At 45.8% G+C, this 17,662-nt stretch overlaps 1 protein-coding gene across 3 annotated transcripts in view; it reads left to right on the plus strand.

Annotated features, from left to right (window-relative positions):
* Positions 1-17,662, plus strand: part of SLC16A14 (solute carrier family 16 member 14) — a 66,502-nt gene that overhangs the window by 804 nt on the left and 48,036 nt on the right. The window contains exon 1 of one of the 3 annotated variants that reach the window (XM_040348812.1): positions 15,586-16,266. The exons of the other annotated variants lie outside the window; for them this stretch is intronic. Within the exon in view, the coding sequence (XP_040204746.1) occupies positions 16,255-16,266 (12 nt within the window). The 5' untranslated portion in view covers positions 15,586-16,254. Of the gene's footprint in view, positions 1-15,585; positions 16,267-17,662 lie in introns of those variants that run through there. 3 annotated transcript variants of the gene reach the window in all.

The raw sequence follows: 17,662 nt of genomic DNA on the forward strand, positions 1-17,662 counted from the left end.
GTGTGAGGTTACTGTCGGTTAAGGGAAGCTTTGGATACAGATGTCATTGGCACAGGGTTTTCATTGCTCTATTGTGTGCAGGGGTTTACTTCCAGGATATGAGCTGGTCATGTATCCCAGGTCATGGCCATCGTCTGTGCCAGGGAGGCAGAAAACTGGGCAGCAGCTGGTATTATCCTGCATGCCCCCATTCTACAGAACAACATGCTTAGATTGCCCCATTATTCCAGTGTCCAGGACTCAATGTGCAATCTTGAAGAAGTCTATTTTCATTTAAATGGTTACTTAGTGGGCTGGATTCAGATAGAATGGTCTATCTGTCCGCCCGGCGTAACGTATCTCAGATACGTTACTCCGCCGTAATTTAGGGCGCAAGTTCTGTATTCAGAAACAACTTGCGCCCTTAGTTACGGCGGCGTAACGTATGTGTTGCGGCGTAAGCCCGCCTAATTCAAATGGGGATGTTGGGGGCTTGTTTTATTTAAATTTGACTTGACCCCACGTTTTTGACGTTTTTTGTGAACGGCGCATGCGCCGTTCGTGAAAAAATCCCAGTGCGCATGCTCGAAATTACGCCGCAAAGCCTCATTGGTTTCGAAGTGAACGTAACTTACGCAAAGCCCTATTCGCGAACAACTTACGCAAACGATGTAAAATTTAAAAAATTTGACGCGGGAACGACGGATACGCCGCACATACCCCTCATATAGCAGGGGTAACTTTACGCCGGAAAAAACCCAACGCAAACGACGTTAAAAAAAAAAGCGCCAGGCAGTCATTCGTTTCTGAATCGGCGTAAATACTAATTTACATATTCCTCGCGTAACTATACGGAAGCGCCACCTAGCGGCCAGCGGGATTATGCAGCCTAAGATACGATGGTGTAAGACACTTACACCAGTCGGATCTTAGGGATATCTAAAAATAAAATATTGCAATATTTTTTACTTTTTGCTATAATAAATATCCCCAAAAAAGATATAAAAAAACGTTTTTTTCCCTCAGTTTAAGCCGATACGTATTCTTCTACCTATTTTTGGTAAAAGAAATCGCAATAAGCGTTTATCGATTGGTTTGCGCAAAATTTATAGCGTTTACAAAATAGAGGACAGTTTTATGGCATTTTTATTAATATTTTTTTTTTTTTTACTACTAATGGCGGTGATCAGCGATTTTTTTCGTGACTGCGACATTATGGCGGACACATCGGACAATTTTGACACATTTTTGGGACCATTGTCATTTTCACAGCAAAAACTGCTAAAAAAATGCATTCATTACTGTGAAAATGAAAATTTCAGTTTGGGAGTTAACCACTAGGGGGTTCTGTAGGGGTTAAGTGTGACCTCATATGTGTTTCTAACTGTAGGGGGTGGGGCTGGACGTGTGACGCCATTGATCATGTTTCCCTATATCAGGGAACACACGATCAATAACACTGCCACTGTGAAGAACGGGGAAGGTGTGTTTACACACAGCTCTCCCCGTTCTTCAGCTCCGGTGACCGATCTCGAGACACCGGCGGCGATCGGGTCCCGCGGCCGTGGAGCTTCGGACCGCGCGCGACCCACGGCTGGGCTTAAAGAAACACGTGCAGGTACGTTATTGTGCCCAGCCGTGCCATTCTGCCGACATATATCGGCGTAAGGCGGTCCTTAATGGGTTAAGTGGAGCTCCAGCTTGACCCATGTTTGTTAAAAGTCAGCAGCTACAAAAAGTAGCGTAACAGTAGTGTAACATTGCAAGTGTGGGCACCCGGCTGTGACAGCTTCACAGCCGGGTGCGCACTGTGCATGCACGAGTCACGCTGCGTGGCCTGAATGGCTGGGCGATCTTCTGGGACCTGTGACAAATCGATCGTGTGTGGGCCCCATCAGTTTGTTTTCCATCGATGAAAAAAAATAGGTGTTTTAAAATTTTCCTATTGATAAAAAACTGATAGAAAAAAACGATCATCTGTGTGGAACTCCATTGGAGAAAAATCCATGCATGCTCAGAATCGACGCATGCTCGGAAGCATTGAACTTAATTTTTCTCAGCATGTCGTAGTGTTTTACGTCACCGCGTTTGGACACGGTTTGATTTTTGACTGATGGTGTGTAGGCAAGACTGATGAAAGTCAGCTTCATCGGATATCTGACTAAAAAATCCATCGGATTAGATTCCATCGGATATCCGATCGTGTGTACAGGCCATACAAGTGATAAAGAGAGGGGGTTATTTACGAAAGGCAAATCCACTTTGCACTACAAGTGCAAACTACAAGTGCAAAGTACACTCGAAATTGCTCTGAAAGTGCACTTGGAAGTGCAGTCGCTGTAGATTCGAGGGGGACATGCAAGGAAAATAAAAAACAGCATTTTATCTTGCATATGATTGGATGATAAAATCAGCAGAGCTTCCCCTCATTTCAGATCAACTCCTCAGATTTACAGCGACTGCACTTCCAAGTGCACTTTCAGTGCAATTTCAAATGCACTTTGCACTTGTAGTTTGCACTTGTAGTGCAAAGTGTATTTGCCTTTCATATATAACCCCCTATGTTCTACATACAGTGGGAGCATAGGGAACAAACATAGCCACCGTCTAATAGGAATTCAGATCACAGAAAAAAAAATTGGGGGATAACCATCAAACACCAAACGAGAGCTCTATCTGTCCCAAAAAATGATAAAAATGTTGTTTGGGTGCAGCGTTGCATGACCGCGCAATTGTCATTCAAACTTACATAGTTAGTCAGGTTGAAAAAAGACACAAGTCCATCCAGTTCAACCACAAAAAAATAAACAAACAAAATAAAACACACAGTACAATCCCAACTCCATACCCACAGTTGATCCAGAGGAAGGCAAAAAACCCCAGCAAAACATGATCCAATTTGCTACAGCAGGGGAAAAATTCCTTCCTGATCCCCCGAGAGGCAATTGGATGTTCCCTGGATCAACTTTACCTTTAAATGTTAGTACAAGTGCAACAGCGCTGAAAGCTGAAAATTGGCATGGGCGGGAAGGGGGTGAAAGTGCCCAGTAGGCTAATGGTTAAGGCAATGTCTGAAACCAAGAATCATTTCCGTCCCACTATAATTCTCATAGTTGTCCCATACTGTAGGCACTTTGGCTGGGATCACATGCACACAACCACACAGATTGGTTATATACATCAGCTGTTCTCCATGCTTCAAAATGCTTTGGTTACACGCAGATTTATCAGTCTCTGTAGTAAAAAGGAGATACAGTAGATTATAAAACAGGTTTACTACTTGTGATGATGTATTCCCCCATCTGCTATGGACTCAAATCTCTGCATAGCTGTCATGTCTGCCCCAGGACTGCATGCTCAGGTTACAGAAATCCTGCTGCAAACGCTTTCCTAAAATAATCGTATACTAGGAAATCCTCATATTCTGGCTGTAACTTGTCTTTATACTCTGCAGATGGAGCAGGAAAAAAGAAATAGGAAAAAGAATCTGTTTGCACAGTTAGATTGGACCTTTGAGTTACTGAGTCTGTGTTAATGTGTCCTGTCTCCTCATCAAAGTTCTAGGTACTAGAAAAGTGTGTGAAAGGTCAGCTTTGTTTTTCTACTTTAAATTGTGTTATAAACATGAATAAATGATTATCAGGGAAAGTTTGTAAGGGCGAGTGAATCATTGGACATTTGATTGCGGGTATGCATTGAACATTGAACATTACTGTCTTCTATAGAACAATGTAGAATATACATTATATGGGATTAGAGACAAAAATGTGCAACTCTCAGCCCAGACGAGAGATGGACATTGTTGCTAGTAAAGTATAGATCAGAGTTGTGCCAGCTGTGGTTTGACAGTTAATTTTGGGCCTGACTGTAGCATATTTTTTCTGGCACAGAGAATACATTGGCCCGGATTCAGGTAGATTTGCGCATTTTTTACGGAGGCGCAGGACAACGTTTTTTCCCTGCGCCCCCGCAAATTTACTGCGCTGCCCTTGATTCACGGAGCAGTAGCTCCGTAAATTGCGTGGGCGCGCCGGAAAATGCCCGGCGTAAGCGTGCGCAATTTAAATGATCCCGTAGGGGCCGGGAATCATTTAAATTAGGCGCGTTCCCGCGCCGATCTTAGAGCGCATGCTCCGTCGGGAAACTTTCCAGACGTGATTTGCTTCAAAGTGAACGTGAATGGCGTCCAGCGCCATTCACGAATCACTTACGCAAACTACGTAAATTTGAAATTTCGCGACGCGGGAACGACGGGTATACGTAACATTGGCTGCCCCTGCTAATAGCATGGGCAGCCTTACGCAAAAAACGCCGTACGGAAACGACGTAAATTGCGTACGCAGGGCTTGCGTAACGTTGTGAATCGGCGTTAGTATGCAATTTGCATACTATACGCTGAGCACAACGGGAACGCCACCTAGGGGCCATCGCAAGAATGCAGCCTAAGATATGCGGGCATAAGAGCCTTATGCCCCGCATATCTTAGGCTGCAGTCGGCGTAACGAGGTTCCTGAATCAGGAGCATTCGTTACGCCGGGGCAAGTAAGCAATTGCGCTGTGTAACTATGGTTACACAGGCGCAATTGCTTCTTGAATCCGGGCCAATGTCATTATTGTCTTAAGCCAGGTACACACTAAGGGCCAGATCCTCAAAGAAGTTACGCTGGCGCATCTATTGATACGCCGCGTAACTTCTAGTTTGCTCCGGCGTATCTTTGTTTTGTATCCACAAAACAAGATACGCCTGAAGCTGGGCTAGATCCGACTGGCGTACGTCTTAGTACGACGTCGGATCTAAGGTGCATATTTATTGTGGCCGCTAGGTGGCGTTTCCGTCGTTTTCCGCGTTGAGTATGCAAATTAGCTAGATACGGCGATCCACGAACGTACGTCCGGCCGGCGCATTTTTTACGTCGTTTCCGTAAGGCTTTTTTCGGCGTATAGTTACCCCTGCTATATGAGGCGTACTCAATGTTAAGTATGGCTGTCGTTCCCGCGTCGAATTTTGAATTTTTTACGTCGTTTGCGTAAGTCGTTCGCGAATAGGGCTTTGCGTAGAATGATGTTCACGTCGTAAGCATTGGCTTGTTGCGGGTTAATTTCGAGCATGCGCACTGGGATACCCCCACGGACGGCGCATGCGCCGTTAAAAAAAAACGTCCTTTACGTCGGGTCAAGACGTATTAACATAAAACACGCCCCCATCACATCCATTTGAATTGCGCGCCCTTACGCCGCCAAAGTTACACTACACCGCCGTAACTTACGGCGCAAATTCTTTGAGGATAAGGAAAATACGCTGTAAGTTACGGCGGCATTGTGTATCTGAGATACACTACGTCGGCCGTAAAGAAGCGCCGATCTATGTGGATCTGGCCCTAACAGTTTTTTTTTTATGCAAGCCAGCGGGATACGCACAAAAAAAAAAAACAACTGACAGCTCTGAAAACACTGTACTAACCATGCAAGATTAGCCCAGTGATCTCCCCTGCCGAGCGATTGTGTTCTCACAGGGGACGGCCAGAACACTCCGATCAGTGCTCTTTTCCATTGGCAGAGTGCCGAACGGCCAGCTTCTGTCAGACAGACCGACGTATACAAGGGCAGAATGGTGGTCTTTTTTATTTTGAACCAGCAAATGTCTCCCAACATTGTGTAGGGGGCTTTAGAGCAAGGGTCTCCAATGGTTCTAAACAAAGAACCAGTTTATTGCCCTTCAGACTTTAGGGGGGCTGGACTGTAGCCATTGAAAGTAGAAAATGTCCTAGCATCAGTAGGAGTAAACAGTGCCCCATCTTTGGTGTCAGTGAGAGGAATTGTGCCCGATCTTTTGTATCATTGGTGGGAAGAATCATGCCCCATCGTTGGTGTCACTGGGGTAGGGTGACCAGACAACCCCCGGTTTCCGGGGACAGTCCCCGGATTGAGGACACTGTCCCCCGGGCCAAAGCTGTCCCCAGATTGGATTTGAACAGGGGCTGGGGCAATTTCAAAGACAGTTAGTGCAGAATAAAAAAAAAAAATCTGAATTGCACACCCCCGCTCCTACTAGCCGAGGGGGGGGGGGGTGTATTTTTTTCCATTATCTGTGCCCCTTTCTGATGATCATGTGCTGGTTGGAGCGGAGGGAATATTTCTTCAGTTTCGGGTGCATGCCTATTCAGCTCCGCTTGCATGTTATTCTGCCTTTGCTCAAGTCCCGGCCAGCCTGCTTATCTCTTTGCCTTCCCTGGCAGAGTGATCTTCCTCCGCTCCCCACCCAGTAGTAGCCGGGTCTCGGAGAGTGATGGGCAGAGTCGCTTGATTTCCGCCATTACTAGTAATAAATAAAAATATGTCCCAGATTTCATTTTAAAAATCTGGTCACCTTACACTGGGGGGAACTATGCCCCATTGTTGGGAGGAACTGTGCCCACACAGTGGTGTCACTGGGAGGAACTGTGCCCACACAGTGGTGTCACTGGGAGGAACTGTGCCCCTTTGTTAGTGTCAGTGATGGGAATTATGCCCCATTGTTGGTGTCACTGGGAGGAACTGTGCCCACACAGCGGTGTCACTGGGAGGAACTGTGCCCACACAGTGGTGTCACTGGGAGAAATTGTGCCCCTGTGTTAGTGTCAGTGATGGGAATTATGCCCCATTGTTGGTGTCAGAGGAAGAAACATTGCCCCAAGGGCTGGATAAAAGCAAGCAAAGGGCTGCATTTTGGAGATCACCGTCTTAGAGGAAAATAGTGTCCTGGTCCTGTGATCATTTTCCATACAATTAACATTCATCTAACCCTAACATATAACCCAACTCCTAGATTTAAACTGAACCCTTAATTTCCTCTTAGTTCCCATCAGGGCAGAAAATGCCGGTGATAAAAGTTTGATAGAGGCTCTAACCCTTCCCAAAGCTGTCTAAGAAAATACTATTTGCAGTGAAATGTAAAATAATTAGTTGCAACTTGTAGTTAAATAAGATCTGTGTCTTGTCCCAGTGACAACCTCTCCCATGTATTTCTTGTCCTGCTGTCACAGGATCAGGAAGAAAGATGAAAAGGTAAAATCCCCCCCCCCATGGTGTCATGGACAGAAACAGAAGTGATTATTCTTCCCAAATCTGCAGTAAAAAAAAAATGTTTTTGCTTGAAGTTGGCCATTAAAATCTAAGTTTAGTTAAAAATACATTAATTGAGAAATGTTTCGTGTGCTGGTGCTAGATGTCCATTGAGAAATGTCCTTTGTACTGGTGCTAGTTGTCCTAGATGAAATCATCATTCTTCTGCCAACTCCACCCCCCCCCCCCCCCCTCTCATATCTCACAACAGTAATGTTTTGGTACTTGGAGGTTCTTACAGCCACTAGATCTACCATAGGTACTTGTCTAGAGTGTAAACTATACCCCCCCCCCCCCCTCCATTCCACCCACGTCTTGCATTCATAGAGGCTGTACTATAGTAGTATTGCTTTAGTCAATAAAAATTCCATATATTTTCCAAATAGATACTAGGATGTGGCACCATATGCATACAGGGTGTTGATTGCCACCCAAGGGCACAGCAATCAAAACTTTGGCATTAACAACAAAATACATATTAACCATTCACCCCCACCCCCAAACTATTAACCCTACATACCTGCAACAACCACCAAACATTCCTATCATGGCCAATTCTCAGGCCATTCTGACAGGCAAAGTTTGGGCACATCCTCTGCCTTATGTGCATTCCTATTGGTCATTGAGACCTTCCTTCATAGTGATGGACCAGTATTTTGTTGGGGGGCCTAGCAGCAAGATCCAACACTAAGTGTTAGAGCTTTTCCCATGCCTGGACGGGTTAGGAGGATGCTGGGACACAGCACATGACATTTCCAAGCAGGGTTAAATATCACTTCTGTAAATAACACTGCACAACTTACTTACTGATTATACCCTGTCAGGCTCCTGCTTCCACCAGTTTACATTTCCTTACACTTGTTGGAACTAAAGAAGTGGCTTGGACAACCTACAAAACATCTTTAACCTGACATAACAGATCAAGTTAATTGTGACTAACATCTACTACGTAAGATCTAAAAAGTAACTTGCAATTTACTAAGAAGGGTAACAGCTCCACACACATTGATTTCTTTTAAAGGGATTGTAATGGTAAATGTTTTTCACCTTAATGCATCCTATGCATTAAGGTGAAAAAACATCCGACGGTACCGCCCCCCCCCCCGAACCCCCGTTTTACTTACCTGACCCCTCGTAGGTCCCGCGCGCATCCACGTGATCCTCTTCGGTTCCCAGCCTGGCCGTTAATTGGCTAGGCTGGATGGATTGATAGCAGCGCAGCCATTGGCTGGCGCTGCTGTCAATCACATCGGATGACGCGGCGCGCCGGGGGGCGGGGCCGAGTGATACAGTCGGCGGCTATGTTTGCCTTTAGTGTTGCTTTAACTGTTTATTATAAGAACCACATAGAAATTACAATGTAGATAGTGCACCATGGAATAGATAGAATAATGATTCAAGTCTGATTTTCCAGTGACAAATAATATATTATTACCATTACATCAAGATATAGGGCCAGATTCTCGTACGATCGCGTAACTTTGTGCAGGCGTAACGTATCTGATTTACGTTACGCCTCCGCAACTTAGACGGGCAAGTGCTGTATTCTCAAAGCACTTGCTCCGTAAGTTGCGGCGGCGTAGCGTAAATCGGCCGGCGTAAGCCCGCCTAATTCAAATTTGGATCAGGGGGGCGTGTTTTATGTAAATCTTCTGTGACCCGACGTGATTGACGTTTTTCCCGAACGGTGCATGCACCGTCCGTGGAATTTCCCAGTGTGCATTGCTCCAAAGTACGCCACAAGGACGTCATTGGTTTCGACGTGAACGTAAATGACGTCCAGCCCCATTCACAGACGACTTACGCAAACGACGTAACTTTTTCAAATTTCGACGCGGGAATGACGGCCATACTTAACATTGGTACGCCGCACTTACGCCGCCATATAGCAGGGGCAACTATACGCTGGGAAAAGCCTAACGTAAACGGCGTAACTTTACTGCGTCGGCCGGGCGTACGTTCGTGAATTCGCGTATCTAGATAATTTGCATACTCAACGCGGAATTCGACGGAAGCGCCACCTAGCGGCCAGCGTAAATATGCATTTACGATACGACGGTGTAACACAGTTACGGCAGTCGGATCTACGGGAAATCTATGCGTAACTGATTCTAAGAATCAGGCGCATAGATACGACCGTGCAACTCAGAGATACGACGGCGTATCTGGAGATACGCCGTTGTATCTCGTTTGAGAATATGGCCCATACTGTATAATACAAATCTGAATAGAATCCATGCATTTATTCCATGTTAGGCTATGACCAGCATATAGAGCAGTACCCTAAGGCAGGGGTAGGCAACCTTTGAGAGGCAGAAATCTACCTGGACAACATGAAAGAGAGCAAAGATCCCCAGGGTGCAGCACTTTAAAAAAATAAAGGTGCATTGCAAGTGCACTTGGAAGTTCTTTATCACTTGCCTGACGAAGAGGTCCTGCATGGCCTCGAAACGTTGCACTTCTTGTGATGCTTTCTTTGCATTAAAACATTTGGACGTTATATACGATGCGTGGTGTGCTGGCGAATATGTTCATTTGGTTGATTGTTCCAGTACCCAGCTGGTGATCGCTTCAGCACCCATTTTGTATTTATGAGCCGTTTCTCCAGGAAAGTGTGCGATTGGAATATTAACTACACTTGGAAGTTCAGTCGCTGTAGATCTATGGGGGACATGCAAGCTTGCACATGATTGGATGATAAAATCAGCAGAGCTTCCCCTCATTTCAGATCTTCCACTGGGATCTACAGCGACTGTACTTCCTAGTGAACTTCCAGTGCACTTCCAATTGCACTTGTAGTGCAAAGTGGATTTTCATTTTGTAAATAACCCCCAGTGTGTCACAGTGGTATTCCCTCCCCCCTTCACATCACCACCCACCGTAGAGTCCTTGCCCCCTTCACATCATCCCCCACACAATATTGTAGTCTGCCCCCCACAGTAGTGTCCTCTGCCCTCTTTCACATTACCCCACACAGTAGTATCCTTTGACCACCCCGATAATGGTGTCCTCTGCCCCCACCCAACCCCAACAGTAGTGACCTCTGCCCCCCTTTCACATCACTCCCAACAGTGGTGTTCTCTGCCCCCCCAGTAGGGATTCTGTCCCCCTTTCACATTACCCCCCACAGTAACGTCCTCTACCCCCTCCCAAAGTAGTGCCCTCTGCCCCCTCCTCCCCACACAGTAGTGTCCTGTGCCCCTCACAGTAGTGTCCTGTCCCCCATGCACAGTAGTGTCCCGTGCCCCCAAAGCAGTGACCTCTGCTTCCCCACAGTAGTGTCCCCTGCCCCCACACAGTAATGACCTCTGCCCCATAGCAGTGTCCCTTGACCCCCTTCTCATCTGCCTCTCCCCACCATAATGTCCTGTGCCCCCAAAGCTTAGTCCTGTGTCCCCACAGTAGTATCCTATGCCCCCCAAAGCAGTGTCATGTGTCCATAGAGCAGTCGCCTTCTCTGCTCTTACCTATTCAGGTGTGCAGCACAGTGGAGAGCGGGGGGAGGGAGCATATTTCTAGATGGAGGGTGGGAGCGGGAGCTGCCAGAGTTAACTTTTCATACTAACTAGCTGGTGATTGGTTATTATGACCGCCCTGAGTCCTAGCAACCAATAACCTACCAGTCAACTTAAGAAGTTAACTTGGGCAGTTCCTGCCCTCTGTCCTGAGCTGTGCAACCTCCTGATCCAATCTCTGACATGAGGGTGAAAGTGGGGGGGAAGGAGCGGCACCTAGCACAGGTCAGCAAAGCAGAGACGTGGTTGTGATCTACCCGTCACCTGCCTGTGGTCAACAGGTAGATTGCGATCGACAGTTGCCGACCTCCTCCCTAAGGAAACCATTTTTACCAAGAGCGGATTAAACTATGGTAATAATGTGAAGAGTGATTGAAGAAAAGAACAACATTTAAAACATAGGTGACACAGAAAAATGCCGCCATAACCATAGCTGCCCGTCTAGCTTTCAGAAATGGGTAAGGAGACTGTAACGGTCAGGGGTTAACGCCGTTACGATATTGAATGAATGAAAAATTTATATAGCGCGGCACATGCGAACTGAATCGCCTCTGGGCGCTTGTTGATTGTGTCTCGTGCCTTTCAGAAAAGCAGGGTCTTGATCTGCCCTCTGAAAGACAGGTGGTTTTGCTCCAACCGAATGCTGGTTGGTAAAGCATTCCAAAGCCTGGGGCCCTGGAAAGCAAACCTTCTTTCTCCTTTGGACTTGTATTTGGTTTTAGGAACCTTGACCAGATTTTGGTCGGTGGATCGCAGAATGCGGTTGCAATTGTGCGGTTTGATCTTGTCGCATAGATATCTAGGAGCCTTCCCATGGATGCACTTATGTGTCAGGCAGAGTGCTTTGAATGCAATTCTGTCTTTCACTGGCAACCAGTGAAGGGATCTCAGTGAAGGTGAGATTGATTCCCAAGATTTTTTCCCAGTCACCAGTCTAGCGGCCGTATTCTGTACGACTTGAAGACGAGCGATTTGGTACTTGGGTAGCCCGAGGTAAAGGGCATTTGCATAGTCCAGTCTGGAATTCACGATAGTTCCCACCACGACTGCTACGTCTTCTTTGGGGATAAATGGAATCAGTCTGCGTAGTAGGCGCATCAAATGGTGCGCCCCGCTGACTACTGACCCTATTTGTGCGTCCATTGTCATGAAGGTGTCAAACGTGACTCCCAGACTTTTGACTTTGGAGCTAGGGGAGATGATTTGTCCCAGGATGGGAGATGGTGTCCAGTTTGTTGTCGGTTGTTTCTTCCGACTGGCATCGAAGATAAAGAGTTCTGTTTTAGCACTATTGAGTTTGAGATAACTCTTAGTCATCCAGTTTTCTATTGAAGAGAGACATTTCTCTAATCTGAGATGATGATCCTTTTTATGGCAGATGCGAAAATACAACTGCGTGTCGTCTGCATAAGAGTGATAGAGTAGTTCATGGCTACTGATAATATCAAAGAGAGGACGAAGATAGATATTAAACAGCACCGGTGATAGGGGGGATCCTTGGGGGACCCCACATGACACCGTGCGTTTATCTGACGTGAAGGATCCCAGTTTCACTGTTTGTGATCGGTTTCCGAGAAAAGAGGAGAACCATGGTAAGGCATCTTCTGAGACTCCGGCGACTTCTGTTAGTCGTCTCAGTAGCAATTTATGGTCTACTGTGTCAAAAGCTGCGCTTAGGTCCAGCAGAACCAGGAGACACGATTCTCCTTCGTCTGCGGCCTCGAGCGCATCGTCCCATATTTTAAGTAAGGCCGTTTCTGTCCCGTGTCCGGGACGGAACCCGGATTGAAATGGATCGAGTAGGTTGTGGGTGTCCAGATGCTGTTGCAGCTGATTTACCACCACTTTCTCCATTATCTTGGACAGAGCATTTAGACTTGTTATGGGACGGCGGTGAGTTGGGTCCATAGGATCCAAATTAGGTTTTTTCAAGATCGGCAGGATTGTGCCCTCTTTCAGCAGGGAAGGCACTATGCCTTCCTTAAATGACTGATTTATAAGCTGCGTGATCGGAGGCGCCAGGACGTCGGCACATTCCTTCAGTAGCTTGGTGGGAATGATGTCATTGGGTGCTGTGCTGTTGCGCAGTGCACCAATGAATTTTTTTGTGGTATCGATGGAGATGGGTTCCAAAGTGAACTTAGTTGATTGTAGAGGCGTTCCGTCGTTGTTTTGATTGAAGAAGGGGCTGAGTGGAGTATTGTTTTGCCGAATACTTACCCGAATTTTTTCAATTTTGTTGATGAAGAAATCCGATAGTTCATTGCAGAACTCTTGGGTGTCTGAAGTGGGGACTTCTAGACATCCCGGATTCATGGTCTGGGTGACCATCCTGAAGAGTTCGCGTGGGCGATTCATTGCGTTGTTAATCACCATGGAGAAGTGAAGTTTTTTGGCTTTGAAAATTTCCTTGTGATATCGTGTTGTTACTGCTTTGTAGAAGTTGAGGCGGTCTTCTGAAGGACTTCTTTTCCAGGCGGCTTCCGCCCTTCTGCGCTCTTGCTTCAATAGCGACAGCTGGTTATTGAATCAGCTGGACTTTTTTGCCCGGCTGCGGAGTTTGCGCTTTGGTGCTGCTAAGTCGGCTGACTGTAGCAGAGCTGCATTTATGGCATCCAAAGTATCTGAGGCTGCTAGCTGAGGAGGAATAGCCCCAATTCGGTTTCCCAGGGTAGATCTGAAGAGTTCCGAGTGGAGCTTCTTCTGAGATCTAGCCCAGTGTATTGTCACCGGCTTGGGTACTTTCATGACTAGTGGAGTTCTGGGAATTATGAAGCTGATTGCATGGTGGTCTGTCCATGGCAAAGGTTCATTTCCCAAAATGTTTATTTTCAGATTTTGTCTGAAAATTAGGTCGAGTGTGTGACCTGAAGCATGCGTTGGTCCGCGTATAAGTTGTTGAAGTCCTAATCCTTCCAGGTGGTCGATGCAGGTGTCCGCGATGGGATCCTGTGAGGAGTTTGCCCACAAATTGAAATCCCCGAGCAGCAAAAGATGATTGCTGTTAAGGGAGTAGGTGGAAATGAACTCCGTTAATGCTGAAATCAACTGCGATTTGGGCCCAGGGGGCCTATAGCAGAGGAGAATGTGAACGGTCTCCTGAGAGTGAGCTTGAAGTTGAAGCGTAAGGGTTTCCATAAAAGGTAGAGGATTTTGAAGGACCGGTTTAGTGATTGCAATATGCGACTTATGAATCACCGCCAGGCCTCCTCCCCTTTGCCCTATTCTATTTTCCGTTAAGATGCGGTAGTTTGCTGGTACCAGTTCTCCGAGAATGGTGTTGCAATCGTCCGACAGCCAACTTTCCGTAATAAAGAGGCAGTCTAGATCGTTTTGTAGTAAGAAATCATGGATTTCTGATCGGTGTTTAACTGCCGATCTAGTGTTAAGCAAAGCACATGATATGTGCTTGAGCTGTGTTGAATGATTGAAATTTTTGATGATCGATCGATGATCGAATCTCAAAAGTTGATCTGATTTTAAGGCTATTGTGGTGGCGGCAGGTAATGTAGTTGCGAATTGTCTCAGACCCCAAATGGTTTCTGCAGAGTATCGCAACTTAACCATTGTTGCCAGTCACCGTGGGCGGGAGTGCGGGTGTAGGGTGAGAGAGGATTCGCAGAATCCTTGCTCAAGGGGAATTAAGTTTGGTCCAGAGGAAGGCAAAAAAAAACCTGGGCAAGCTGGCCAATGTGCTGCGGCAGGGAAAAAAATTCCTTCCTGATCCCTGAAGGCGATCGGATCAAAACCCTGGATCAAAAGACTGACGGCTATGGAGGGGGAAAGGGGGGGGGATGCTGGGTGTCACTGCTGCTGGGGTGTACCAAAAAATGGCCGCCAGGCAAAGCACAGGACCCAGGCTGGGGGGGGGGCTGTCAGCTTGGTAAAGCAATATTTTACCGATGAAGTTGCTGAACAGGGGACCTCTGGGGGTGTGGGGGTGAAAATCCAGAGCGATCTGTGCTTTTGGAAGTTAGTGTAGGGAGAAACGAACGGCGCGCCGGTAGGCCGCGGCTGAAGCCGCGGACTTTCCTAAGGTGCGGCGGCCGCGAAAAGGAGCAGGCTGCCGCGGGGGTGAAGAAACACCAAAAAACGCCGGAAATACACCCAGGGGGGGTGACTTGGGACCACCACAAACGAGGGTGGCCGTGCGGGCGATGATGCCGGCGAAAGGTTCCATTCCACCAACCCAAGACAGCTTATCCGACACTCCAACAATCCAGCAGACACAATCCATTAGAATTCCCCAGACAAACGAGACACACAGCTCTGTTTCTGGTTCCAAAACGAATGAATGCTTTAATGGTAAACTCTCAGCTTTTTATACAGTTAGAAAGCATGCTGCAGTAATCACAGGGACAATGAAACACTCCACCCAAAACATCACACAATGGGTGCTTAATGAGTTCCCCTCAATCCACATCCCAGACAGACATTCTGGCACCGAATCTACATGAATCAATTACTATAGCTGACATCAGGACTTTTGGAGTGTGTTAACTCACAACACATATTAGCATCAATAGAACTTCCACACAACACAGGGCTAGTTAGCATAGCACAATGAAATATCTTAGGAGCCAGACTCAATTAACACCTCAACAGTCTATGTACCACATTGAATGAATCACTGTCCTATTGACCTGTTGGGGTCAGAATAAACCACCTGTAATAAGTCAAGATATCCTGCAATACATGAATTATCATTACTGTCCCATCGCATGTAATCCGAGATATCATTTCTCAGTCATTAGTGAAGCTGGCACAGGAGTACCCCGCATCCTTCAAAAGTCTCTGGGTATCACGGGCCATTCCGTTACAGAGACCTAATAAAAAGAGAGTAAAAGCTTGGGTGCAAGTGGGAACATAGTGGAGCTAAGCAGATTTGTGGTTGGGAGAGGGAAATCTCAAAGGATCTGTTGCAGATAATTCCTGAAAGCAGTATGCTACCTTATAATTTAAAAAAAGAAAAATCATACTTTGGCAATAATATTAGTAAATTAGTAAAGGAAGCTTTTGCCCTAGTGGAAGAGTATGCTGTATCAGGATCATGAATAACCAGGGGCCCTTCGGAGCCTTTAAAGTGATTACTATGTTACATGTGTTTGGGGACAGCTATGTTCCCCCCTCTATGGTATTTGCTAAGATCTATGAATACATTTATTATGTTGTCCGAAAATTGTTTAGCAGACAGCAGGTTCTAGATTAGATCATTTAAGCCACACAGTAGAAAACAAGGTGCCTGAAAGCAGTTTATCTCCAGAGATAAGAGACCATAAAGTCATTTAGCTGTTAGAGACACATAAAAGTCTAGGAAATCATTGTCAATGCCTCGTCTTTCACAGAAGTGATCCTGTATCCACACAATTCATTTGCCTTTGTCGGGTGGGAGTTTGAACATTAAAATGCCAACATTTAAGACTATTACTGTGGACTTTGCATCTTGCTGACTTTGCCTTGCCAGCATTAATATCTACACCCCAGTACTGTTTCCTCAGACTTATTATACAATGTGTAAATTCCAGCAGAGGGCCTTGTGTCAACTATTGTCCATGTCCATCCCAAAACTGGGAGGATTCTGACATACTTCATCACAAGCTGCTTACTCTTCAATCACTATGTAAGATGACCAGACCAGCCTCTTAGCTCATTCCATATTATGCAGCGTCAGGTAAGTCATTGGGCAGAAATGTTCTAATGTTTCCAGCAGTAATAGATCGTAATCTGTTTTTGGTCCAATAGAAATAGAGCGCTAGGTCCAATCTCTGCCCAGTCCAGGATGATGCTTATTTGCATAAGCTGAACACAAGAATGCATTTCATCATCCAGAGTGATAATTGTCTGTGCGAAGGTCAGTATAGGTGGCAATATTTTATGGAAAGTGTTGGGTCTATTATTGGATTATTGGATTTGCATAGTTGTTTGGTTTCATATAGGCAGCATTTCCATAACTCAAGGCGCACTGCTATATACATATATATATAGATAGATAGATAGATAGATAGATAGATAGATAGATAGAGAGAGAGAGAGAGAGAGAGAGAAAGAGAGAGAGAGAGGATATGGTTGCTGACATACTATGCAGCGATGTAGGTAGGTCTGTTATGTATATGCTCTTCTAGGATTATTGATCAGTAGTAGAATGTTGTACCATGTTAAACGTTAATTAACCACTTAAGCCCCGGACCATTTTGTAGCTAAAGGACCAGGCCACTTTTTGCGATTCGGCACTGCGTCGGTTTAACTGACAATTGCGGGGTCGTGCGACGTGGCTCCCAAACAAAATTGACGTCCTTTTTTCCCCCACAAATAGAGCTTTCTTTTGGTGGTATTTGATCACCTCTGCGGTTTTTATTTTTTGCGCTATAAACAAAAATAAAGCGATAATTAAAAAAAAATGCAATATTTTTAACTTTTTGCGATAATAAATATCCCCCAAAAAGATATAAAAAAACGTTTTTTTTCCTCAGTTTAGGTCGATATGTATTCTTCTACATATTTTTGGTAAAAAAATTGCAATAAGCGTTTATTGATTGGTTTGTGCAATAGTTATCGCGTCTACAAAACAGGGGATAGTTTTATAGCATTTTTATTAATATTTTTTTTTTACTAGTAAATGTGGCGATCTGCGATTTTTATCGTGACTGCGACATTATGGCGGACACATTGGACACTTTTGAAACATTTTTGGGACCATTGTCATTTTTACAGCGATCAGTGCTATAAAAATGCACTGGTTACTGTGAAAATGACACTGGCAGTGAAGGGGTTAACCACTAGGTGGTGCTGTAGGGGTTAAGTGTTCCCTAAGGAGTAATTCTTACTGTAGGGGGGCGTGGCTTGCTGTGACACGTCACTGATCGTGTTGCCGATGACAGGGAACACGATCAGTGACAGTGTCACTAGGCAGAACGGGGAGATGTTGTGTCTACACTAACATCTCCCCATTCTATCTGTCCGTGAGACGATCGCAGGTATGCCGCGGCGATCGTGTCCGCGGGTGCGCTCACGGAGATCGCGGCGTTTGCATGCTCAAGTCCATGTAAATGTGTTAGTACATCTAATAC

This window comes from Rana temporaria, chromosome 4 (genome assembly GCF_905171775.1).
Source record: "Rana temporaria chromosome 4, aRanTem1.1, whole genome shotgun sequence".
Classification (NCBI taxonomy): Eukaryota; Metazoa; Chordata; class Amphibia; order Anura; family Ranidae; genus Rana; species Rana temporaria.